Source organism: Acipenser ruthenus, chromosome 21 (assembly GCF_902713425.1).
Source record: "Acipenser ruthenus chromosome 21, fAciRut3.2 maternal haplotype, whole genome shotgun sequence".
Taxonomy (NCBI): Eukaryota; Metazoa; Chordata; class Actinopteri; order Acipenseriformes; family Acipenseridae; genus Acipenser; species Acipenser ruthenus.
In genome coordinates, this window is record NC_081209.1 from 3,076,811 (window position 1) to 3,103,725 (window position 26,915).

Consider the following 26,915-nt stretch of genomic DNA (forward strand, 5'->3'; position numbering starts at 1 on the left):
ATTATTATCCACATTGGAATATAAAGGGTCCGTTTTATTGGGGGACAATAATTTCACAAACATGTTCAAAATGTACAGCCTAGCATTCAAAGCGTGAACATAATAGTCTTTAAAACGCTGACTGTAATAATAATAATAATAATAATAATAATAATAATAATAATAATAATAATAATAATAATAATTACGTCCGGGTTATCACAAGAAGCATTTCAAGATCAGTCCCGAAATACAGTACTAGAGACACACGTTTAAGATTAAGAATGATGCGAGGAAAGTGTAAGATTAATTGTGCGCCTGGCATAAAACCAGCGCAATGCTTGCATTGAATTGTTTCCAAGTTGAGATTGTGTGCATCATCCAAGCACATCCCTCGCATTTCTACCAGTATATAACAAGAAAACACGACCAGGCGAGCCTCTGGTTTCATTTCTTAAAGGGAATTCAAAATACCCTTATTTGAAAAAATAAGATGCAGAGGTCTAGCCTTCTATTGACATGACTGACCACAGGTCCTTCTTAATGAGAACAATATTATCCATCCACACCCATAGCACTGGTTGGACGTCAGGGCTAATCCGTCTCGGTGATGACAAGACTGCACATTATAAAATAAATGCCTGATCACGACCTGGACTGAGCTCATCTCAGGGTCCCTGGGTTATATATTTACACTGCTCCCTTCTCCGAGGCGCGCTCACTTACGCTGCTTTGTCAATGTGCCTGCTTGAAGTAGCTGGGAAGCTACAGATATCGAGATCACTAGTTTAAAAACACCGACAAGAACTGTACAAAGAAGAGACGCGCAGAGAGAAGGTGGAACATTCACCGCACTGAGGTTCATTTCTCTAAAGGTGAGTTAATGCCGTTGCTTCATGTCATTCATCTCAGAATAGAATATGTATTTGCCATTGGGAGAGTCTTCTAGTTTCACTACACTTTGATCATTTTAGGAGAAGCAAAATCGCGTTGAGATCATTTCAGACATTGCTATCAAGATAATTCTTGACAGGTTGCTGTGCTCATGGTGTGCGATTATTTGGGAAACTGAATTTACTTTATTTCTGTTTTGGAAGAACTTTACTGTCATTTTTGGATGTGGAAATGTACTATATATATATATATATATATATATATATATATATATATATATATATATATATATATATATTCATAGAAGCAGTTTTATTTCTGCAGACACGAGCATTATTCCCCATCTGAGCTACATGTCTAATTGAATACATTCTCATTGAGACAATATGAATACAATATGGTTTATTATCAATATGTTAAGGTCTATACTTAGTGTGCTCTCGGTACAATATAAGTGTGTTCAATTGAACAATAGCAGTAGATTATTGTTCAGATACATTATTAATCCTTAACGAAGAAGAATGGCAAAATCTCCAGTTCCAGGGTAGGTCATTGTTTAGAAGAATATACATTATTTACACGCTGATACTTTTCTTTTAAATTTGGAAGAGGTTGTAACACATAGTACATTTAGTCCTACTGCGATTATTGTTCTATTTCTCCGACTACAGGATCAATGGGAATATAATGCAGTACTGTATGTGCAAGAATGCGTGCAGAAACTTTCAAAGGTTTGAAAAGTGTAATTAACAATACCGGCAGTGCTCACAAACGATTGTTCTATTCTGATGATGCTTCTCCTGGTTTTGTTGGTGTATTTTGTGGAAACGCTTTTTGGTAGTTTTTTCTAGTAGGGCGTTAGATGTTTTAATAAAGGGGTTTGATAGAATTGTATTAAATTAAAGCCCAGGCTAGATGACCTCGTGGGACCCCCCTTTTCTCTGGACCTCCAGTACTGAACTAGGTCCATTCCTTTCTGGAGATACAACATGCACTTTTGGCATCACACCTTGCAGGTGATCCGAAAGAAGGAAGACAGCGATAGTTCAGGTAAAGACATCCCAATGGTATGACGGCTAGGAGTGCATAATGATAACAGGAGGGAAAGGGTAGAATTAAACACTGTTCGTTTTTGAATATCCACATTGGAATATAAAGGGTCCGTTTTATTGGGGGACAATAGTTTCACGAACATGTTCAAGATGTGCAGCCTAGCATTCAAAGCGTGAACATAATAGTATTTAAAACGCTGACTGTAATAATAATAATAATAATAATAATAATAATAATAATAATAATAATAATAATAATAATAATCATGATGATGTTATTGCCACTTTAGGTAAGGTATGTTCATAAAACATAACTGGTTTCTGATTAAAAAAAACACTGATTAAACGTTTGCCCTCTACATTTGTGAAGCATCTGTCATTTAGTTTAATGAATGGGGTGTGCTGGAGCCTTACGCGGTTAGAAACATGTTAGATATCAATCTGCAACACCTAAAAACAGCGAATCCTTTATTAGCACACTATTTAACAGCACGGAAACACAGAAAAAAACGCGTCACGATAAAAAAAAAGTGTTTTGACAACTATAGATACAAAATACTTGACACAAAAATGTACATGTGGATACTGTACAGTGTAAAGTCGCGTGCATGATATACATGTTGATATAATGATGGTATGAACTATGAGATGAAAATCTAAGAGACTAAACACGTCAAGAAAACACAGCTGTATCTATAGAAACGATATGCCTCGAAGATTAGCTAGCACGGTACTCCTCTCCAAATAGGGTCAGACTAAAATGCCGAGTTTTCTAAACAAATGCAGAACGACTGCGCTGACCATGGTGCTGAAAGAGTTACGTGGGTACGGCGCATTTTATCTTGCGCTTTGCTTCGGGGCTGAGGGAGAAAGGGGACACTTTCTATATTCAAATCAAAGTAATATACTGATGTATATACAGGTGCCTTGAAACAAAGCGTTGTTTGCTGAAGAAAGTCTCCTGGGTTGTCAGAATGTAATAATATAACAGGTGTATAGTACATAGGCTATTCATCACATGCTGTACGTGTAAGCCTCCCATTATTATTATTATTATTTATTTCTTAGCAGACGCGCTTATCCAGGGCGACTTACAATTATTACAAGATATCAATTTATTTTTCCACATTATTTTTACACACCATTACCCATTTATACAGCTGGGTTTTTACTGGAGCAATCTAGGTAAAGTACCTTGCTTAAGGGTACAGCAGCAGTGTCCCCCACCAGGGATTGAACCCACGACCCTCCGGTCAAGAGTCCAGAGCCCTAACCACTACACCACACTGCTGAAACTTTCTTTATCTGAACGCAACAGCTGTCCACACAAAATACACCCTCGCAGTAGCACAGAACTTTGCATTACAGTTAGCATTTACCTATTTGCTTAATTGCATTAGAAAACTATACGATGCATAATTGCACACATATGGTTTGCTAACATATTCCAACAAACACGTTTCAGGTTGCAAGAAAACGGTCAGAAAAGAACTCTGTGTATAGTGTTCCTTTGAACCAAACACACCAGTGTAGTGATATTGTGAGATCACGCCTAGCCAAGAAATGTTAGGATGCAAACTAGAGTTCAACAGGGGAATATCTCGACTCCTAGGTTATGGAAACTCTAATGGCTAACAGCAATAGGGAACGGCACACACAAACAAAGTGAATGGCACTTGTTGACAGAATGTCAACCTGATTATTTTTGTACTGACAATTGAAATTTCTTATCTAGCTTGATTAATACAATTATTTAATGCTACAAAATGGTATGCAGTTCACCAGTACACAAAGCATGGCATGCCTATTAATTCTTTCTGTTCCTGTTATGCACCTTGATACAATATTTAAGTTACTGAAAGTAATTACATTTTTTTTCTTATATTGTTTTTGTTACTTGAAACGTATTTATGAGCTGAATTATACAGGTGAAACCCAAAACTGTGTTCATTCAATCATACACGCTAGGACCGCTGTAGATAGAACATGTAGCTCAAAGTACATTATAAAATATGAGGTCTATCTTCAGTATCTGGATTTGAACAGTCTGATCTGTCTGCTCATGCCAATATTGGCAGAAAACAAAACCCTTAATGTCATTACATTATTTTAATAACCTTCCCTCCCTCTGACCTCCAGCTCCATCTGAACACCACTCTCTGAAGATCTCCCTCTATTATAACCTCCTTATGCTAAGACAGTTTTATTCTGCTTGGTGGATGTACAGTGTGCCAGTAGAATCAATAAGGATAACCCTTAATACATCCCTGCCTTGCTTAACAAGCACAATCTTCCCCATTATATTTTATAGAATTTGGTTAAATATAGTCAAAGATATTTCTATCTAATAAGACTAGTTACTATCTCAATTGCACTCATCCCAGTGACTCTCTGATCGAGCCTCATGTAACATCTCTTTATTTTCTTCTCAGGAAAGACAAGCACTGTTCTGAAGAAGTCTGAGAAGAACCAACATGTGATTAAAGCCCCTTCTTATACCAATTCAAGTAACAGTTTCTTTAAACGCATTTAACATTGAATCATCCTCCACCTGAAACCTAACCATGGAAGATACTGATTTCAGTGTCCAGCAGCTGCAGCCCAATGTCATTTCGGTGAGGCTTTTCAAAAAGAAGGTTGGTGGCCTCGGGTTTCTGGTGAAGCAACGCGTCTGCAAGCCTCCCGTCATTGTATCCGATCTGATCAGGGGAGGGGCTGCAGAAGAAAGTGGTCTTGTTCAAGTAGGAGATATCGTCCTAGCGGTTAATAACAAGCCGTTGGTGGAAATGAGCTATGAGAGGGCTTTGGAAATGCTGAAGAACATCTCTCCAGAGACTTATGTGGTTCTGATTCTGAGAGGCCCGGAGGGATTCAGCACTCATCTAGAGACTACCTTCACTGGAGATGGAAGATCAAAGACTAGCAGAGTCACCAGACCTCTGTTTCCGGTGCCCAAGCCTATTGATTGTTCTACACCGGCAGGCATGCAAAGTAACAAAGAACCGTTCAGAGCTGTAGACCAGGAACCAAGCCCCCTCATTCAGGTCAATGGCATTGAGTCCTCCTTGATCAGCCAAGATGTTCTGAAAGAGGGTGATGGCTCAACAGATCACAGTCCCAACTCCTGTACCAATGGTGGGGCTGAAAATAATGACCTTCTCAAAGAAATCGAGCCAGTATTGAATTTGCTAAAGAACAGTAAAAGGGAGCTCAATGGGGAAGGCTTACATAAGACTGAGAAACGAGATGTGGAGGTTCAAGTGGGCAGGTAAGAGAATCTTACTGACAGTATATATAAATATATAAAGGGCTATTCATAGTAAACATGATGATTGTTTATGGGATGTAGTACCTAGGGAATTGACAGGATTTCATTTCCTTAAATTATTAGCTTTTTTAATTGAATTTTAAATTTAGTGGTGTGATTTTTAAATAAGGGAAATCTAGTTTCAAAGCTTACTACTGTAAGTAAAATACTATGGCTTTGGTTCTTGGTGTGTAAACAACTTGATATAGCTACTGTGTAGAATTTGATTACCCTGCGAAGGTCCAAATGAAATCAGATGGCTGTGTATTTAGGTGAGAGTAGGGTTTTCTAATCTTATCAGTGTGCCATTAGTAAGATGCAGTTGCTGCACTATAAAAAAGAAATCACTGACTTTCGTTGAAAGAACTAGGAACCGTGTTTATTTCAGATTGGGACTTATGATAAGAGGCACAACAGTCCTTCGACAAATGTGTAGCTCTAAATAAGGGGTTTTAAAACACAGCAGCCATTTAGACAGTTATGAAAGGTCCTGCTATTTGTGTGCAGCAAATCCAGTCACGTGATCCATCTCTCTCTCTCTCTCTCTCTCTCTCTCTCTCTCTCTCTCTCTCTCTCTCTCTCTCTCTCTCTCTCTCTCTCTCTCTTTGTAATTCATTTTATGAAAACTTACAGCAAGAACTATTTATAAACGGCAACAATGTTAACTCATAAACAGTAGTAAATAGCCCTGATTAAGTGAAACTGCAGTGCATTGATTTCTTGTAAGAGTCGGAAATTGTAGAACCAAGCCTGCTGCCTTCTGTTCTTAAAGAATAATGACAGGTGTCGCCTTTTGAGTTTTGTGTGATTGCATGAGAGCTTTCATGCTCTTAGGCCGACAGAAAAGGTTATTTACCAAAGTTCACTTCTAAAAAAAAAAAAAAAAACGGAACTTCATGGCAATGAAAATGAACTCCAGGTTGCTGGCAAGTGGATCTTGCTCCCCGAGCACTGAGCTGGTCGACAGGGCTTGTTAATCGCTTGCATTCTTTGTTCTGGGTTTTTACACAAATTGATTGATGCCTCCCGGGTGTCTCAATCCCCTGCCGTTGCAATCTTCACCTGTTTGTCACCAGTCTCTTCTAAACACCCATAGCCTGATAACTAGTTCTATGGCACACTGTAGTACTGTATTTGCATGTTGCTCTGTGGGTTGCTCACACTACCACGCTCCTTTCAATCCCTGATAAATGCACTCAATGTTCTGCTAACTAACTAACATCGCTTCTAGTCCTTACAGTTTATAGTGCACAGCAACAGCCTATCTTCATGAACACACCTTCAGAGTGTAATATGTATTATAAGTGTCATAGTTTACTTGGCTGTGCTGCACAAACCGCAGTGGTGCTTACACGTTGTCAGTGGCTTAGAGCACTGACCCCATGCTTTTAGTATCAAAGTTCAAATACCTGAGCATGAGAAGGCATGAGTCATAATGAAGGAAGGACAGATGCCCTGTTTGCATGCATTTCAGAGGGTTATTTTGTACGTGTTACATGTCCAAGAGAAACAAGACGACAGCCTACAGAAAAAAAGACTCTCACTACCACTAAGGAGATATTTTGCACTTACCTGCAATTATTTTGAAAAACATGAGCGTTGCCAGAGAAAGCATGGGAAGACCCATTCCTATTGGGAAACCATAAGCTTGGTGTATACCGTGGTCAGGGGAATACAGTGTTTTAAACAGGCAAACAATGACATGCTACTGTATGCTAACTTCAAGTATTCAACACCTTTGTGGTACCGTAACACTTTCAGACGGCCTCATTCAAAAGAATGAAAAATACTCTGATTGCTGATAGATTTTATGTCAATTATGTAACTTTTTCCAGTTACTTTAAATTACAATGGAAAGCCATAGGAGTCACTGCCAACCAGCTGAATTTTTCGTACGAAGTGGCGTCCATTGCTTCAAAAGCGTCTGCAGTGACAGTGTCGTGTGTTTACAGGGAGCTGGCCCAGGTGACTCAGAAATCGCTACAGCTGGCCATGGACAATGACAGAGTGTTTGATGACCTGTGGGGAAAGGACAACATGCCAGTGGTCCTCAACAACCCTTATTCTGAGAGCGTGCAGGTACAGTGATAACAACACATGCATTAGGAGTTTCTAGACAGGAAAGGAGCCTCCACTAATGGATAGCATTTCAGGTTATCTTAATCCGCATGCCTTCGCCTTGCAGCTGGCTTCATCTCAGGAGGGTGGCTCCCAGTCTGCTTGCTACCTGGCACCTTGGCATTTGCTCATCTATTCATTCACTCACTCCTAGCTCATCCAGCTTTACACGAGGCACCAATCCAGGGGGTTGCTATAGATGCCAGATAAAAATCGGATCTCGGTAAACAGAGTATGAGATGAAATCCTTCTTCATGGTCGTATGTAGAACCCTGCTGGAATGCTGTATCAATTAACATCAGTTTACTGTACAAATAACATGTCATTAAGGATGTCATCGTTTGTTACCGGATTACCACAGAGCTCAGTGTATGCTGTGGATGTGGCGATGTTGTTTATTCTGCTAAAACTGCCATGTCTGAATCTGCTCAGTGTCTATTTCTGTCTGTGATTCCTCCTACGGCTCTCCTGTAAGCAAGACACTTTCATCTCAGTGACTTTCTCCTGTTCATTTCTTGAAATAAGTAACAGCGTTTTTAATACGAAGGCAGGGAATAAAGCTATCATATTTTCACTCCCCCTCATCTAGCCCCCCTCCCTCCCTTCCTACCAGACCAGTCTCGTTCACTTTGTTTGTTGGGTCAATTGGTGTTATTTCCTGTAGCGTTTAACATTACAAAATAATTAGACACATCTGCTATTCTTTGGTTACATACTGCAACTAATCATCAGCCATTATTGTGAAGCCCGTAAGCCTTGGGCAATCAAAGTACGAGCTTCCCAGGGTCTCATTCTGAGCCTTCTTAGACTGGCATGTAATTGTTAGAAAAGGCAATGCTTCTGAACAGAATGCCATTAAATAAATCAATCTTTAGAAACATTACCCTTATCATAATAAGGACAGGGAACATCATCAAGCTTCAACTGACTCTCCATTCCCTTTTATTTCTTCAGCAAGCACAGCAATTTTACAAAGTAATTAAGCCCTGTTTTTTTGTAGCTGTACTCACTTTAACTCCATTTCAAAATGATTGCTTTCTTTTTATACACCCAAGTGCACAACAAGGCCCTTTTTTATGTGTGAATGGAGTCCAGTCCTATTTAACTTCCAAGGTGGATGAATTGCAATCATTCTTTAATCAATGGATGTACTGTGTAAAGATGCATCACTTGCTGACAACTTTAGTTGCGGGTTTTGTAGTTGCACATTTTTCTCAATGATGTACTTTTCCTTTCAACACAATATTGTTAAACCAAGATATTCAATTCATAGAAATCAAAGGGATTACAAAAACTCTTTTGTTTTGTATCTTCTGGCTCTGGCCCAGCTGCCTACATGCATGGTATGAATTGGGTTTAGACAAAAAAAATGAAATTTCAAAACACACACTGGATCCAAAACCTAGAAAGTTAACTTTTCTCCAGTTTACCACTAGCTGAGTTAACCTCAGCGATAATAATGCATCATAATCCAACAAAACCTACTGCGTTTTGTGCATGATGTTTTTTTTTTACATATTAACGGTGGTACATTCTGTATTTATTCCGGTGGTTTGTAAGCGGTGAATGTGCAAAGATCATAAACAAATGATTTCAAACCAGATCAGTCTAACAAAGGAGCCCTACCATGTGGCCTCCAATCAGAATGAGAAAAGGTTGTCTGTTTCGTTTTTAGATTATAACTTGTGGTTTCATATCCCCTACAGCCCTCGCCCCCAGGAAGAGTATCACCTACCAAGAATTTGCCAAATGGCAGCCCGTCCAAATGTCCCCGATTCATGAAAATAAAGAACTGGGAAACTGGCTGCCTGTTTAATGATACTTTGCATTTAAAATCAAGTAAGGTAAGGCTGATCTTTCTCAGGTTTATGTTAACACTAGTCATGGGTCATATCTCTTCATTAATGCAGTGTAGAAAAAACTAAACTTGTATCATTTTCAGCATTTGAAGATGTATTTCTAATGCTGCCTAGCTATAGTGACAGCACAATTGAAATCTAATATCTGATTGGGCTGCTCCTCCCTGGTTATATATATGAAGCTGCTCTCTCCGCAATGACTTTGTCTAATGTTGCTATTATTTAGTATCCAGGAGGTAATTGAAGGCAAATGCTGCATAACATAACAAGGCTGTCAACCTGTCCTTTTGCACTGACCCGCCGAGGAATACTACTCTGTGAGGAGCTGTGCTGTGTTAATCACCCGGCAAAGCCACAGTAATTAACGACATACCGGTACGGAGTGCTGACAGTGGAAGGGACTGTCTGTTATAGGAGGGGCTTGTCAATACAAAATATATCAATCTGAAAACACACATGTAAATATTACTTTTACATTTGAAAGTATATAGGTTTGAAGGGAGGTATATATATATATATATATATATATATATATATATATATATATATATATAGATAGATTACTTATAATTGGTGGCAAGAGTAATTATGAAAATATGATGCTACATTTTCTGTGCATGTGTTTTTTCCCCTATGCAGTTGCCAATCTGCACAGAACAGGTTTGCATAAGTTCTGTGATGACCCCAAACCAGCATGTGAGAACAAACGAAGAGTTACTTCCACTTGCAACTGATTTCATTGACCAATACTACACCTCCATAAAAAGGCAAGACAGGCTCTATTGTTGACTATGACTAACCGGCCTTTGAAATCTCTAGTTACAGCAGATTATCTTAAACTAAGGTTTTTAAAATCAGTTTTCCTCCACTCAGGTTACATTTTTTCACTTCTTTCCTTTATCATTGTGCAGTTAAACTTTAAATTTTGTGTTCGATTTTTTCACTTTAAATTAAGTTATGTGGAGATGAGGAGAAACATTATCTCAGGATCTAGGCATAACACATCTGTATTTTTTATGTCCTCAATGAATCTGATTTCTTTGAAGGACGAAATCCCTTTCTAGTCTGATCGCTGTCCTGCTTTACTGAAATTGTACATACCCGGTATTAATGGCAAATGTATCCTTTGGAAGGGACACACTGTTCAGCACAAAAGAAATGCGGGCTAATGGAGGGCTTTTTTGTTTGTTTTTAGAAATGATAGATCGGCTACTCACTAAGGAAGGTGCATCAGTGAAAAGGTTACTGGTGTTAATTGCAAGTGGAAAATTGAATCTTTTTTTCAAACCTTAAAAAGTGTTTCCACTTTTGAAATAGCAGAGTATTTTTTTCTTCAGCTGCTGCCCCTGGTTTAAGAAACGCAGAAAGTTTCAATCAGAGACATGTGATTCTGACAGGCATTTCCTTTCATGTGCTTTCTTTACTGCTTTCACTCCCAGATTTGGCTCCAAGGCTCACGTTGACAGACTGGAAGAAGTGACTAAAGAAATTGAAGTTTCCGGGACCTATCAGTTAAAAGACACAGAGCTCATTTATGGGGCTAAGCATGCCTGGAGGAACGCAGCCCGGTGTATTGGAAGGATTCAGTGGTCCAAACTGCAGGTCAGCACGGTCCTCTCTGTTTGCATGTTCATGCATATTTCTCTTTTTTCAATGCCTTTCAAAGTAGATTCTAGCCTCTGGTAGCCCTAATTACCTTAGCATGAGCGGTGCTTTTTTTAACAGGGATCCCTATCAGGGACATTCACTATACAGCAACGGGCTTCAGTGCTACGGATCATGGATCTTTACTGGAAGCAAATTGGAACTGCCGTGTTACCAAATAATTGCTTGTTGGGCACAGTAACTTGTTTTGGTGACACTCTTTCTTTGATTTTCAGTTTTGGCAGTTTCTTTTGACCCGCACTTTCAAACGTATCTCCTGGTATCCAGGCTGGCAGTTCTAACTGCGGGTGGCACATCTTTTCTTTCTCTCCAGGTGTTTGATGCCAGGGACTGTACCACAGCTCACGGGATGTTCAATTACATCTGCAATCACATCAAGTACGCTACCAACAAAGGAAACCTCAGGTGCGTCCCGAGACTCCCAACAGAGTCCAGTACAGGATAGCAATGCCGTATTACTGCAAACGAATGCCTGCTTCACTATATTCTGCATCCACTTCATTCTCGTTTCCACAAGACTCTTTGTAGTCTGTTTGAACGACTCACAGAACACAAGTATGCATGGGTACCAACCTGTGGGGTTGACGATCCGCTGCAATGTAATTCTATTTTAACATTATTTCAGTGCATTAATAAGAAAACGAGAGGTTTTTTTTACCGTTATGACGCTGCTTCCTGCATGAGCTACATTGTAGATGAAATCATGCTTTTAAGAAGTTCAAAGATCCCACTGGATCCACTTGCAATGCCACATTAACTCAACTTAAGTGTGATGATCTGGTACCACTGTCTAAATATAGCATTGTGTATCAGGGAACACCAGTGTATGCCAGTGCATTACAGGTTAGTTTGTGTGTATATGGATTAAACACAGTAAAGAACAGCTATAAATATCCCGGAATCCTGTATTTATCAATGCTGAAATATCAATGCATGTTTTGTTTTTAGGTCTGCTATCACTATATTCCCCCAGAGGACAGATGGCAAGCATGACTTCCGCGTTTGGAACAGTCAGCTGATCCGCTATGCTGGCTACAAGCAGCCGGATGGCTCTATTCTGGGAGATCCTGCCTCTGTGGAACTAACTGAGGTAAATACCTGGATATAAAGAGAATATATTTTAGCACCTCTTACCTTGAACGCAGTCCTGTTCACTGTGGCACAGCACTCGTGTGTTTCATGGGAAACGTGTCTTTGGGTTTTAAAGGACTCTGTTTTAGCACCGGCACTTGTTTTTGATTTCCTGAATGCAAGGAGTCACTGGGAGTCACATAATCACATGACTCATAGGAGACACAGCGATTGGGAAAGAAAGCTCCACCTACCTTTGGAACGCCCTTCCTTTGCTTAGTTTTGTAATACAGGTTTGTTGCATGATAAACCCTGCAAGCTTTTTGAGCTAATACTCACCAGTGAGATTCATGGGGGAACCGGAGAGGCTGACAAGTTTATTATTGACCTGTTGACTGGATAGAAGTTGAATAGGAAGGATCAGCTTGAAAAGAATGTGTGCGTTGATCCCCAGTATTCTGTTGTGCAGATCTGCATTCAGCAAGGATGGAAGCCGCCTAAAGGACGCTTTGATATCCTCCCTCTCTTGCTTCAAGCCAATGGCAATGATCCAGAGCTCTTTGAGCTGCCTGCAGATCTGATCTTGGAAGTGCATATGAAACACCCCAAGTAAGTGTGAACACTGCAGTCATGCAGGATGAGAGCTCAGAGTGGGCAGTGGGGTGGGGGTGCTTCTCCAGGTTGCTAGGTTGATAGATAGGTGGCTTCTCTGCCACAAGTTCTGCAAATGGAAATGCTTCATGGTAAATGAGGAGGGGAGTCTCCTCGTGTTGATATGGGAGCATGGTTAATAATGAAAGAAGGAACATTAGTGCGAATCCTTCAGTGCCAGGCGTAAAGCTGGCTGCTGCCCAGAAACATGCAATAGAAGACTTTGACTCGCTGGCTGGCTTAAATCCTATGAATGATACAACTGAGCTTTATTTATTGCATAAGAGAGTTACCATTTGGCCATGAAATATATTATTTAGAACCCACATGCTAAGTTCCAGTTTGATCCACTTTCCTACATTCATTTGGGCAAGTTTAAGTCACAGAGAACAGCACAGATTGAATATCAAAGCCTATCCTCGAGTATTAAGTGAAATGATATTCTCTGGATATTTTGTTCCAACGTTTGCAATGGACAATGAAGTATGCTTTCCATGATGGCACATGCTGCTTTAATGTGTCTCAATGTTGCATGATGCTGTGTTGGCCTGAAGGCAATACAGAATTACAGCAATACAGTTCACAATTGCAAACCAAAATCACAATCTCATAGGGTTGTGTGTTTATTTTCTTAGACCTCTGTAACAGTTTGGCAACATTAAGTCGATAAAACACGTGCGTGCTTTGCTGAAAAACCAAAGGTGATAAGAATGCATGAACTGGTTTCAAACCCGTTTGTGTTGTGGCAGGTTTGACTGGTTCAAAGACCTCAGCCTGAAATGGTACGGGCTCCCGGCGGTGTCCAGCATGCTCCTGGAGGTCGGAGGTCTGGAGTTCACAGGCTGCCCCTTCAGTGGCTGGTACATGGGAACAGAGATCGGGGTCCGGGACTATTGTGACAGCTCTCGCTACAACATTCTGGAGGTACTGTGGGCTGTGGGGGTGTCTGGTGTGGGTCTGTGAGAGGGGTCACGTTGTTTACCTGGTGCAGAAAGGTAGGACAGTGTAAAACTGCACTGCATTCTTTCAAACACGTGAAACGTTCTCTTTGAGCCGTTGCGAGTTCTCGACACCCTAACCCTAACTTAAGATCAGTATTCGAATTCTATCAGCTGGTTCGTCGCTGAAAAGCCTGAACCGTCTTTCTGCACCTATGTCGATATTAGGTTTTACGTTTCAGTGTTTGATGTTATGACTGATACCCTCAATACACAGCTTAGCGCTGCTGTAACAGATAAGTGTAAAAGGGAACAACAAAAGATGCCATCCACACATCAGCACGTAGTGAACTCTCAAACAGACGGGTATCCCAGCTGCTGGCAAGGTCCCATTTGTTTTGTGAACACCTGATAATTTTCCTTTCGTCTCTTTTACAAGCATAATAGAGGCACTTTAAAGTAATCATCTGGCTGATGTGAATCCACATGCAGCACTTTGTATATCAACTAAAATGTAAAACAGGGCCTTGATGAGAACACTGGAGACCCCTTAGTAAGATTTCAACTCTATAACCCGTCCTCACCCACCCACATACCAGCCTGATTAACATAGCGACCGTACAAGAGGCACCAATCTTTGTATTTTATGTTTCGATGTTTTACATCACGCACTCTGAGGTCCCAATCATTGTAATCTGGAGCCATCAAGCTGTTTAAAAGGATGCTTATTATAGATATGTGTTGCTGACGGGATTTGTGTATGGTTTCAGTTTTTATAATAATATTACTGTATTTATGTCCACCACCTCACAGGACGTAGCTAAAAGAATGGGACTGGATACCAGAAAGACATCGTCTCTGTGGAAAGACCAGGCATTAGTGGAGGTTAACATTGCTGTTCTGCACAGTTTCCAGGTAAGTACACTTTTGTTACAAATCTGCATGGTAATTTTTCAGCTATGCATTTCCAATGCTTTACCATTTTTTCAACTGCAAATATTGGACTGCATTGGATTGCCAGCGTGTATTGGTTATAGGTTTATACCACTGCGATATGTCAAAATACTGCAACATCCTGCTAATCGTTCATGGCACTGAGCTACTGCTGCACCTCATTCCATTGTTCCGAACGCTTGATCTGAACCCCTTTGCTCTGCACGTTTATCTTCATTTTAAAATTCAATCTGGTTGGTTTCTATTTGTTTGGTTTGAAATGTTTTTGATGTCGCTGCAGAGCTCGAAGGTCACCATAGTGGACCATCACTCCGCCACGGAGTCCTTCATGAAGCACATGGAGAATGAGTTCCGGGTCCGAGGAGGCTGCCCTGGGGACTGGGTGTGGATCGTGCCTCCCATGTCAGGGAGCATCACGCCTGTCTTTCACCAGGAGATGCTAAACTACCGTCTGACTCCCTCCTTTGAGTATCAGGTAATTCGGATGATAGACCGACGTAGACTGATCAGTGAGCCCATAATTCAAACAAAGTGTACGAATGAGAGGAGAGCGATGCCTGTCCAGTTCCTAGTCGCTGGCTGATCCCAAAACTTTGTCAAGTCCTAAAGGATCCCAGTGATTCAGCATCAACAGTGTGGTTTGGTAAGCCATTCCATGTGTCTCCTAGCTACTGTAACTTGGTCTCCACTTCATATCCAACTGTGTCCTTTTTGTGTCCATTTAAAAAAACTTCAATCAAGTTCCACCTTCACAGACTGAAAACCCTAATCACCCCAGGGCTCTGTAGTTTACTGAAGAGATGTTACTGCTGGGAAATATTTAATTAGTGTAAGAAATATGAACCCCCCCCCCCCCCCCCACCTCCCCCCCTCCCCCCCTCCCCCCCACCCCCATTTAGTACGATTCCAATAAAGAAACTAATAATAAACTCAGGCTACATGGGGACCACAGTGCACACTCAGGGTAGCCAAGCCACAATCCTTTCTATCTGCCAAAAGCATAAAATGCAGCTTACCACGTTTTCATTTTTTTCAGTTATACATCTCTATTTGATTTAATGTAGTTTTGGGTGAGAGGAGGGCTAATTGTATTGTCTGCTAAGGAACAGCGTGGTTCCACTGCTAATGCACAAGGCAGTGCTTGAAGAAAGGAAGCAATGCTATTAGTGATATAATGAGTCCTGCTGACAAAAAGAATATTACCCATGAGTTATTTCCCCAGCAGCGACTACACTTTTAAATATCTGTTTTAATTCATTATATACAGTCTGATATTGCCGACTCTTCTTTCACATCAGCCTGAAAAGATTTAATACATGTCAAATTTTAATTTATCACAGCAGATTAAAAAAAAAAAAAAAAAAAAGATTGCAAACACAATAATGAAATAACAAGTTGAAAAAGATCCCTGATGATTACGAGTCTGACCTAATAGTGATCTGCTTGTTCTAGCCTGACCCTTGGAATACTCATGTCTGGAAAGGGGTTAATGGAACACCAACCAAAAAGAGGACTATTGGATTCAAGAAGCTGGCAAAGTAAGTTCGAATGAGCTGATCTAATCACGCTCCAAACCTTACTTTAACAAGACGCGCAGCTAATACACTACTCACACTGCCTAAATAAGGCAATTTAAGTGAGCAACTTTTAATGGCAAATCTTGTAACTGTGTCGGGAACTTGAAGTAAAGTTGCATGTGAATTTCCTGCACATGTCGTTTAATGAACAGGGAGTATTTGGGTATTGTAATGTTGATGGATTTTTGCTACTTTCAGAAGTTCTGTTTTTGTTAATGCACATGCAGTACAGACAGAAGTTTAATCAGCCTCGTTTTCTTTTTTACAGGGCTGTCAAGTTTTCTGCAAAGCTAATGGGCCAGGCTCTGGCTAAGAGAGTCAAAGCAACCATACTGTATGCCTCTGAAACTGGGAAGTCTCAAGTCTGTGCAAAAACCTTGTGTGAAATTTTCAAGCACGCTTTTGACGCAAAGGTAGCTAAACTTTCATCAAGAATAATAAAAAAAAAAAACATACAGAAAGTATGTTAACGTTGCAGAAAGACACAGGCAGCATAGCTGAATAATACGTGCAAAAAGAAAAACACTTAACAATTCTGTGTTACATCTCTAAACACACAGTACATACAGCTGTGTCTGATTGTTTCTTTTCATTTATTAAAAAGATAACACAACTCAGATAACACAACTCTTCATGAAGTTAAAACAGCAGATCATGTTTCTAAACACTTTGGACTTATATAGAGGTCTAGGAAAGAGAACTCCACTCAACACTGCAGACCAGTAAATGAATCTACCATAGTAATATGTATATCTATGACCGTTTTTAAAAAAGAAACACTGAAACTATTTATAAGGTAGCTTTTCTGTAAAGATACTTAGTTATGAAGCAGTTAAACAGCAGTGAAAGCAGCTACAGTGTGTGCATTTGAACAATTTGAATTACAGCCTTTTTAATTACCAAAAAGCACAAAACATAAATCGCCAATGTTAACTGAACGGCATTTATCATACTTCGGTTTTCTTGTGAAACATTAGAAAAGCCAGAAGCTACAAATGCTCAGTGAAGCCTTTTAAAATGTATTTAAAAAAAAAAAAAGAAAAAAAGAAAGTGGTCTTGTGGCCTCCAAGGGCGAGTGAAGGAAATGTCTTTTCAGGCAGACATTCTCTTTTAGAGTTACTCTTTTCTGACAGCTGGGATGAATCAGACAAGTGAGAAATGTCTATTAGTGTCCTTCCTGTTTTAGCAGAGAGGACAGCTGAGTGAGGCGCTTTAGTGTCTGGAACATGCGACACATACTTACTAAGCCTCAGTGCTAGGGACTCTCCTGTGGTTCATTTTGCCTTGATTTCACAAGCTGTCCCAGATTCCGGAACACAATGTGTCAATTCGATAAGCTTACTGAATGGTGTTCAAGTGAAATCTAGACATCATTAGAAGACACTCCTCTCACAATCTCATAAACAGAGGCCTACTTGTGTATGGAAATCCTGATTGAATCTGAAAGACAAGCGCATTTGCATTATTTTAAGTGGGAGCAACATTGATTCATCAAAACTAGTTACATAAACTAATCATTTCTAATTAAATGAAAGAAACCCGCATTTGTTTAAAAATACATATGCATTGCAAAGAAATTCATTCAAATGAACCTCCTGAGCCCATGGGATCTTCACTGCTGACATGCAGACTGAAAATCAAACAGTAGTAATGCCAATACAGCTGCATATTTCTATTGCTATGTGCCATGTAGGTCATGTCTATGGATGAGTATGATGTCGTGCACCTGGAGCATGAAACCCTTGTTCTGGTGGTGAGCAGCACATTTGGAAATGGGGACCCACCTGAAAATGGGGAGGTACTGTAATGCTACACAATACACAGACTAGTATTGCCAAGCCTATGACTGCTATTGTTCCCATTCAAATTATACCATACCCTTATCAAAGCTTACCACGTCATTTGGCAGTTTCCCCATGGTTATAATGTGCATTCACCCTAACATGTTTTGCCACGTTTACCTATGCTTTACCAGCTTTCACGTTGTTTTATTACACTGCTATAGTTTAGTATGGGAAACTTGTATAAGGGGAACACAGAGGAGTCTAACAATGGACGAAAACATTGCAACAATAATTTTAGTAGGCTGTATATAAATGTATCCCATTAGCATGCTTTGTAAAAGAAGATCCTAATTGGCTTTTGTTCCCCCCTTTTGTTTCACACATAGAAATTTGCCAGTGCTTTAATGGAAATGAGGCATCCCCACTCCAGCTCTGAGGAGAGAAAGTAAGTACAAATGATATCGTGTTTCCTAAGCAGTCTTACTTAATTGATCTTTGATGTAATGCAGAAATCATGTGAAGACATTGAATTGAAAAAGACTACTAGACGAAACGTTTCTACTGAATTTATGAAGTGTCTTTTAATAATAACTTGCTATCAATGTTAACACTTCCCCCTCACAGGAGTTACAAAGTTCGCTTCAACAGCGTCTCTTCTTACTCGGACGCTCGGAAATCTTCGAGCGATGAACCTGAGCCTCGAGACAACTTCGAAAGCACTGGGCCTCTAGCAAACGTCAGGTAGGTCAGCCACTCCGAGACTGTGACCTGAAAGGCAGCGGCTACATGCAAGTTCAAGACATACATGTGTATGGGTCAAAACTCAAAGGGGAACGTGACGACGGCCACATTGTAAAACAGGTCTGCAAAAAGTACATCTCTATTCAAACCTGCGTGATCTCCAGTAGCTGATAAATGTCTGCCTGTGTCTCATTTCAACTGCTGTTGATCTAAGCAGTGGAGGAATTAAACACTGTTTTCCTTTTGTTCTATTTTGTTCCTGCTTGGTGTGGTTTGCTTGTTGTCCCCGATATTTGCATCACTAAAGACAATTGTAATTCAGGTGAATACAGGTCTCTGAACCATGAGGTTTACACACCTTACGGCTGCGGTACTGAGACTCATCACTGTTTGGATGCTGCTGGATTCCAGGTACCCCGGGAAGAGCATTTCTTGCCTGAATCATTTTCACAAAGTGTGACGGTTCAGAACCTCGTGCAGTAGAAGTGGTGAGACTAGTGCAGGGCACCTGCTAATAAAAAGGAGTTTGTCTTGTCTTTGATTTGCAGGTTTTCTGCATTTGGCCTGGGATCCAGGGCCTATCCTCATTTCTGTGCCTTTGCCCGGGCAGTGGACACTCTGCTGGAGGAGCTGGGCGGGGAGCGCATCCTCAAGATGGGGGAAGGGGATGAGCTCTGCGGACAGGAGGAGTCTTTCCGAACCTGGGCCAAGAAGGTGTTCAAGGTACTGAAGCGCTGAAGCATGTCTACATGACCTGGATCACAGACACAGTTTGGGACAGTTCAGTGTTTTGCAGTGCATTCTGGAACTTGAAGTCCCACTTTTCTTAAAGAGATGCCCCACAGTATAGGGAAGCAAGTAAAGAAGACTGTCCCAAACTGTCCCAGTGAACCTGCAGTCAGATAAAAGGACAGCTTTGTACTGCAGGACTCTTATTAGGCTTGCAGAGAATGCATATTAGTAACAGGTGTCCTGTATATTATTAGCAGAATGACATAATGATGCTCCACAAAGTATACTGTTATTGAACAATATTTAAAGTGCATGAGTGCCACTCCTAAATATATCTGAATATATGAATCTTACGGCACGCAGAATGCATCGGGCACTAAAGTGTTTTTATCTCATGTCTGCCATGTGCTCTGACTAGGCGGCCTGTGACGTGTTCTGCGTGGGGGACGATGTGAACATCGAAAAGGCAAACAATTCCCTAATCAGCAACGACCGCAGCTGGAAGAGAAGCAAATACCGCCTGACCTACAGAGCCGAGGCGCCCGAGCTCACACAAGGTACCTGCTGACGTTCAAACCGGAAATTAAAAAGGCTGAGTTGCACTAAGTGAGGCTCAGATAACCGGGTGAGCACTAACATATCCAATAGAATCCAGTGTCACACCCCTTACAGATGTAAAAGCAAAGTGTAGTAAAGCATTGTGAAAGCATGGTACACTGAAGTCTCATTAAGGTTGGTAAAAAAAAAAGCATGGTTAGCTGTGATGCAAAGTGAAATCCTGGGAAAAGCAAAATAAACTGCTGCTGCTTTTTATTATTCACCTTCCAGGAGCACCAATTATAGACCTCTAAAGCTCTGTATACCGCGACTCAAGACAATCTTACTGGAGACTTTAATCCATCCCAAACTGTGATTCCTACTCAAGTTGATATTCAATTTGCTTCACCAACAGCACTCTTCAGCATCCACAAAAAGAAGGTCTCTGGAGCAAAACTCCTGTCTCGGCAAAACCTGCAAAACCCCAAATCCAGGTACTTGATTCTAATGTTTGGAACATGGTTCACTTTATTTTTAGTATCAGAATAGATCTTGAATCTCGTGTGCTCAGTAAAACATGGTCAAATATCAAGCAGGAATGCATTCGATACCAATGCTTAAATCATTACCAAACTCATCTTGAGTTTATTTAATGAAAAGTATTGACCAAATATACGTGTTTCGATTAACGGTGTTTTGAAATGTGGGATTGTGCTCCAAACAGCAGCCGCTCCACAATATTCCTGCGTCTCCACACAAACGACCACGAGGACCTCCGATACGAGCCTGGGGACCACCTGGGGGTCTTCTCAGGAAACCACGAGGACCTGGTCACATCCCTCCTGGACAAGCTGGAGGATGCCCCTCCAGTCAACCAGATTGTGAGGGTGGAGTTCTTAGAGGAGAAGAACACAGCTTTGGGTGAGTTACTTTCAGTGCTTTTGTAGTAAGAATATAGATCTGATAGAAGAAGGAAAATAACAACCCGGACCTCCAGCCAGGGCTGTGTAAACGTGTAAAGGCCAATTCAATTCCAAGTACTAAAATGTGAAGCCATTCACGAAACATTCAAACTGTCAGCCGCTGAACTCACTCAGGTTATTTCAGTACATCTCTGTATTGCTTAATGACTGGGGGGCACTGTTTAGCAGTGGGGCAATTTCTCAATGTTAGTTTGACCTCATTTCCCAGATTGTGTTTCTTTGTGAATCTGGCACATTCGAGTGGGAAGGGCACAGTTAAGTTTACTGCGATAGTTTACATTTGTACAAATATTTCTAAAATGTGGCTGGAGAGAAGCTGTGAGAAGGTTCAGGATGCAGCGATACTGAGCAGGGATCATTTTACCCATCAGCTCCCCAAGACTGGTTTACAACAACGTACAGTATGACCTGACTTACCGGTTAGGCATTGATGCTATTATTTTGTGGTTGGTTTCTTTAAAGGTGTGATTAGTAACTGGACAGACGAGAATCACATACCGCCTTGCACCATATTCCAAGCCTTCAAATATTTCCTGGACATCACAACCCCGCCCAACCCTCTCCTGCTCCAACAGTTTGCTGCTCTGGCAACAAGCGACAAGCAGAGGAAGAAGCTAGAGGTTCTGAGTAAGGTGAGTTCACCCTGGCGTTAGCTCAACAGGGATTGATTGTAACAATGCAACCACATCTTTTATTTCAACAAACATCTAAATCTAACCATATGGTACAAGTGGCTGCATCCTTATCAAGAAGGATTGGACCGCATGGTAACAGCACAGTGACAAACTCCAATGCAACATTCCAAAGGGTTTTTGAGAAAGCTGGGCGTGTTTCCCCTCCCTCTTTAACCCGTGGCTCGCGTCCTGTTTTCCAGGGGCTGCAGGAGTACGAGGAATGGAAGTGGTGCAACAACCCCACCATCGTGGAGGTGCTGGAGGAGTTCCCCTCTCTTCAGATCCCCTCCACCCTGCTTCTCACACAGCTGCCTCTGCTGCAGCCCCGCTACTACTCCATCAGCTCCTCCCCCGACATGTACCCGGGAGAGATTCATCTCACTGTGGCTGTAGTCTCATATCGCACAAGAGGTAGAGTGTAATAAAATAATAAAAGTTGGAATAAGGCTATTTATCAGCGTGCGTGGACTAGGGTTGTGCCGATACTCATAATTGCCTTTAAGAAGTATTTATCGGCAGGTAATAAATAAATCCATTTATTAATGAGCTGATTTCAAAACAAGAAAAGCTGTCCTTCCCTTTCCTTTACAACTGAGTAGCACTCAACAGCAGTTAACTTCCACATTCAGTGTTTTAAAAGCCGTTTGGAAGGGCATTTTCCTCTCGTCCGGGGGCGCTGAAATTTTTACTGCCGTACTGAGGCCATTGATTGGTACTCAGTTGTAAAGGTGAGGGAAGGACAGCTTTTTCTTGTTTTGAAATCGACACGTTAATGAATGGATTCATTTAATACCTGCTGATCCATACGTCTTAAAGGCAATTCCGAGTGCGAGGAGCAGCACACCCCTAGTGTGCAGTGAATTGCTGATCTTTCCTTTACTGTTTCACGCACAGATGGCGAAGGACCTATTCATCATGGGGTCTGCTCCTCTTGGCTCAACAGGATAGAAACAGATGAGACTGTGCCATGTTTCGTAAGAGGGTAAGGGGCCTCCTTCTTATTATTAACATGGGGTTGTCCTGCTAAACTTGTCCCTTATTTTTTGATGCAGTGGTATAAATAATAATTGTTTTAATGCATTGTGTATGGTGGGGGAAAGCAAAAATGGTCGTGGTCCATAGAATTCTTTGTCGTTGACATTCTGTGTGCGAGATCTACGCTCTCAGTGATGTTATAAGTGTAGGTTGCTGGTAATAGGTTCCAATGCGGAAGTGCTTTAGAATTGTAATGATAGTGTGAGATCAATGTTCTAGAGCTCCATCATTCCGGATGCCCAAAGATCCGAAGGTGCCGTGCATTCTGGTGGGGCCGGGGACTGGAATTGCTCCTTTCAGAAGCTTTTGGCAGCAGCGCCTCTACGATATTGAACACAAGGGTAGGTATCAATACTGAATACATGAATTCAAGTCATTTAACGCAGCATATATCATGTAATAATCATCAGAGAGAGAGAGAGAGAGAGAGAGAGAGAGAGAGAGAGAGAGAGAGAGAGAGAGAGAGAGAGAGAATAGTAGGAGAATAGTCAGCAGGGCGCACACACAGTTTCCACTATTCAGGGCTAAATATATGGCAGATTGCATTAACACCTACTCAAGTGGTACACTGATTAAAGTACAATGCATTACTGAACATTTGGAGTTAGGTTTGACAGTCAAGTGGATGCACCTGAAATCACAGGCATCTGAATGATTTAGCATAATGAAGTAAAAAGATCTCAGCAGCTGACACTACTTTCCAGAACAATGGCCTATTCTGATCGCCTGTGCTACCAGCTACCCGAGTGTGCACATGTTTCTCCAATGCTTGTATGTTTGGTTCTTTTCCTAGGCATAAAACCAAGTCCTATGATTCTTGTGTTCGGCTGCCGGGAATCCAAAATCGACCACATCTACAAAGAGGAGACCATTCAAGCCAAAAATAAAGGTGTTTTCAAAGAACTTTACACAGCATACTCCCGGGAGCCTGGGAAACCAAAGGTACAGTGCTCTATTAATAAAGACCATCTGAGAGAGAGAGAGGGAGAGAGGGAGAGAGAGAGAGAGAGAGAGAGAGAGAGAGAGAGACAAGGATTTAATACAAGTTGTATTGTTTCTTATTGAAATTCACGTGATCTGCATGTTAATAATGGCTCTCGCTTGCTCTCAGAAATACATTCAGGATGTCCTGCGGGAGCAGCTGGCCGAGCTGCTTTACAGCACCTTCAAGGAGCAGGGTGGCCACGTGTACGTGTGCGGGGATGTGACCATGGCTGGAGATGTACTGAAGACCATCCAGAACATCGTGAAGCTGCAGGGAAACATGACCCTGGAAGACGCCGGCTTCTACATCAGTAAACTGAGGGTAGGTGACAATGAGGCTTAGAGATGCAGCAATAATCCCTTCATTGATCACTGATCATTGACCAAGCCTCAATTTAACATTCACTGATCGCTGTCCTGGTACCCTATTTGCAGCCTCATATATTATATTAGTAGCACATGCATGTTCTGTGTTGTATTGGAAGGCTTTCATGAAGACTACACGTTTTTTGTGCTTCTTGTTCTTTTATAATAATAGTTTCTCAATGCATCGTCTATATTATAATACTGTGTGGATGCTATTATACACATGCATGTTTTCATTTGTATCTGACGGCTTTTTGTCGACACAAAACTTTTCCTTGTTTTCGAATAAGAGTGATCTCAATATTCCAGTAGGACACGGATTGCTGCTTGCACCTCTAACTTGGCTTCAGCATGGTTTACTCTCAGCTGCAACTGCCATCCTCAGTAACCATGGAGAGCGAAGAATTCATTCGCGTGGGGGACTGACAAGATACAGCTTTCTGTGAAGACCCGCCCACTCAGAATGCTCGGTTACAGCAGATCTCTATTGGCTGCTGCCATTGGACATGATTACTGGACACAATGGATGCTTTCCCACCGCTTGTCTTCCAGAATCTGCAAAATCCAGACTCTGACCCTGATTATCATTATTATTTTTATTTTTTTTCAGGATGAAAACCGATATCATGAAGATATCTTTGGTGTCACACTGCGCACCTACGAGGTTACAAACAGACTCAGATCAGAATCTATTGCGTTTATTGAAGAAAGCAAAAAGGACTCTGATGAGTAAGTACTGCATAAATCCATACAAATGCATTTTCCCAGCCTTTTAACTTCCCCCTGCTTCATTTCTTTGCAGTCCTATGAATTCAAAGGTCTTATTCCTGACAATCTAAATGCCTTTCCTTCTTCCCCAGGGTTTTCTGTTCCTAGTACCACACAGAGTCTTTACCTTATACAGCCACCAGGGGGAGCTCCTGATGCCCAAGCTTCGCACTGCCGCTCATCAAGTATACTGTGCCAAGTTTTATACTGAAAACGTGCCATCACTATTTTCTACAGGAAATGCTTTGTACCTGTCCGGCTGTGTAGTCGTCCTGTGTCTTTTTTGCTAAAGTGTACCTTTTTTAAATGCGTCTGCGATGACTGTTGCTGAGACAGCGCTGTTGCGTGTGCCTGTATTCAAGCACTGATTTACTGCATGAGAAGAAATATGTTCTATATTTACTATTTCAATGTTACAATGTATGCCTTTACCTAAAAAAGGGAAATTAAAAAAAAAAGATGATTACTGGCCCTATTTACAAAGCTAACTAACCAGTACTTAAAGTTTCATAGGCATGAAACTTTTCTAGGCAATGGTTTAAGCTTTGTGAACAGGGCCCTATATATATATATATATATATATATATATATATATATATATATATATATATATATATATATATATTTCTGCTGGATCCTGTGGTTATAACAGTTGGAAGTAGGGGCTGTTATGAAGGGGTGAAATCATGCTGTTACAAAGCTCATACAGTAGTATGTTTTTATTTTTTGCATGAATCTATTTATTTGGGGGTGACGTTACTGCTAAAACAGTAACGTCACCGTTAACTTAATACCCACCCGGTATAACTGTACATTCTCTGAAGCAATGGTCTTGATTAAATCAACATGTAGTGCTGCTACATTGCTGCCTACAGAGATGTTATTTAACAACATTGAAGTGCTTCACTGGCTGGAGAATCCACTCTCTAATTCTGAGTCAATCCAAGTCTATTACTACTCAATGTGTAGTAAATGGACTGTTCACACAGGAGTGTCTTTCAATTACAGGATGTAACACAGACTAGTTAGAAGACACAGGCTATGGCTGTTGCCCATGCAGAGATCCTGCAATCAATGCACAAATTGGTGATCCATGGCTGTGCAACCCATTACTGCAACAGTTAAAACCATGGTGAAGTTTATTGATATCATTGAAGTGCAGTGAACACGGAAACCAGTTTAGAGATCAGACCACCACTTATGTCCACTGGAAAACCTAACTGAACTGGATTCGTTTTGTTTTGCAATCCTTCATAACAGATGCAGTGATAACGTTAGAGATGACACCACCACTCTGTTATTTAAAAAGACTGAGGGTTATGTGACCTAAACTGAGAACTACAGGTAGTCACAACATTATTCCCACAGTATCGAGCCGGTGGTTTTAGTGGATCAGATAGAACAAGTGAAAAAAGCAGAGGGAATGAATGTGTGCTGCAATTAGTGATGTGGAGCCTAATGCAAGCAAGAGAGCCGCCATGCCCCACAGGCACTGCCTGATTATCCTTGAAGGAAGTCTTTTATTGGTAACTGTGAGTGTCAACACATTTACAAATGCCAAGAGCGAAGGATTAGCGTGTCACACGGTACACATGGTGGAAAGATCAGTCAATCCGTGGACAAGGTGAAGGAGGCAGTCTAAGCAAAACCACTCGCTGCCAGGAAGCATTTGAGTATTTAAGATGTAATGTATTTATTTTATTGTATAATGTCGTTCTTCAAATGTATGCCTGAAAGGTGAAGTAAACACAATGATTATTATTTATTAAATTGTTAATAAAAATCTGCAGTTTATGAAAAGCGTGAACAAAGACAACAGATATCAGTCCAAACTCATGTATATTATTTAAAGTCAACTAAAATAAAATCTTCAGAATATTTTCTTTGTCACGGTTAAAATGAATCTATTCATGAACAGTGTTTACTGCAATGTATTCAAATAATTTATTTTTACATGCATGTGTATCGGTCTAATACGGTCTTGTAATGCAACCGAAAGCATGTTGCCTTTCTCACGTCTTATGAGTTGCAATAATGCACTTTTATGTACAAACCAGATATTCTGTATATCAACCTAGGCGCATGTGTTATGCTGAGGCTGCTCAAACGATCATTGCCAGCAAGTTTAATACCTCCTGAAACTGTAAACTGAAACCGAAACGTACCCTAAACTAGTGTACTGGTACTGGGATCTAAACTTGCTACCGCTAAACTAAGCACTGTAAAACAAGAACTATCTGCAGCAA

The 26,915-nt window shown here is 40.9% G+C and overlaps 1 protein-coding gene across 1 annotated transcript; it reads left to right on the forward strand.

The window, feature by feature from the left end:
* The first annotated feature begins 571 nt into the window (after nucleotides 1–571).
* LOC117428352 (nitric oxide synthase 1-like) lies at nucleotides 572–25,210 on the forward strand. Its single transcript, XM_058994322.1, has 29 exons — nucleotides 572–854; nucleotides 4,358–5,193; nucleotides 7,185–7,311; nucleotides 9,057–9,194; nucleotides 9,849–9,976; nucleotides 10,649–10,811; nucleotides 11,188–11,279; nucleotides 11,823–11,964; nucleotides 12,415–12,554; nucleotides 13,346–13,520; nucleotides 14,348–14,449; nucleotides 14,769–14,963; nucleotides 15,941–16,026; nucleotides 16,334–16,478; nucleotides 17,759–17,863; nucleotides 18,236–18,294; nucleotides 18,474–18,590; nucleotides 19,139–19,313; nucleotides 19,741–19,879; nucleotides 20,275–20,353; nucleotides 20,584–20,780; nucleotides 21,305–21,474; nucleotides 21,717–21,927; nucleotides 22,411–22,498; nucleotides 22,771–22,892; nucleotides 23,345–23,493; nucleotides 23,663–23,857; nucleotides 24,512–24,630; nucleotides 24,762–25,210. Exons 2-29 carry the CDS (start codon nucleotides 4,490–4,492, stop codon nucleotides 24,775–24,777), a joined length of 4,278 nt encoding a protein of 1,425 aa, XP_058850305.1. The 5' UTR covers nucleotides 572–854; nucleotides 4,358–4,489; the 3' UTR covers nucleotides 24,778–25,210.
* The last annotated feature ends 1,705 nt before the right edge of the window (nucleotides 25,211–26,915 follow it).

What these genes read in the sequence shown, in the direction of transcription:
- LOC117428352 (XM_058994322.1), top strand. Translation starts at nt 4,490, where the DNA reads ATGGAAGATACTGATTTCAGTGTCCAGCAGCTGCAGCCCAATGTCATT. An exon ending in TGCATTTAAAATCAAGTAAG is followed by an intron (nt 9,195 to 9,848) that starts GTAAGGCTGATC and finishes TCCCCTATGCAG; the next exon opens with TTGCCAATCTGCACAGAACA. An exon ending in GGGCCTCTAGCAAACGTCAG is followed by an intron (nt 18,591 to 19,138) that starts GTAGGTCAGCCA and finishes TTTGATTTGCAG; the next exon opens with GTTTTCTGCATTTGGCCTGG.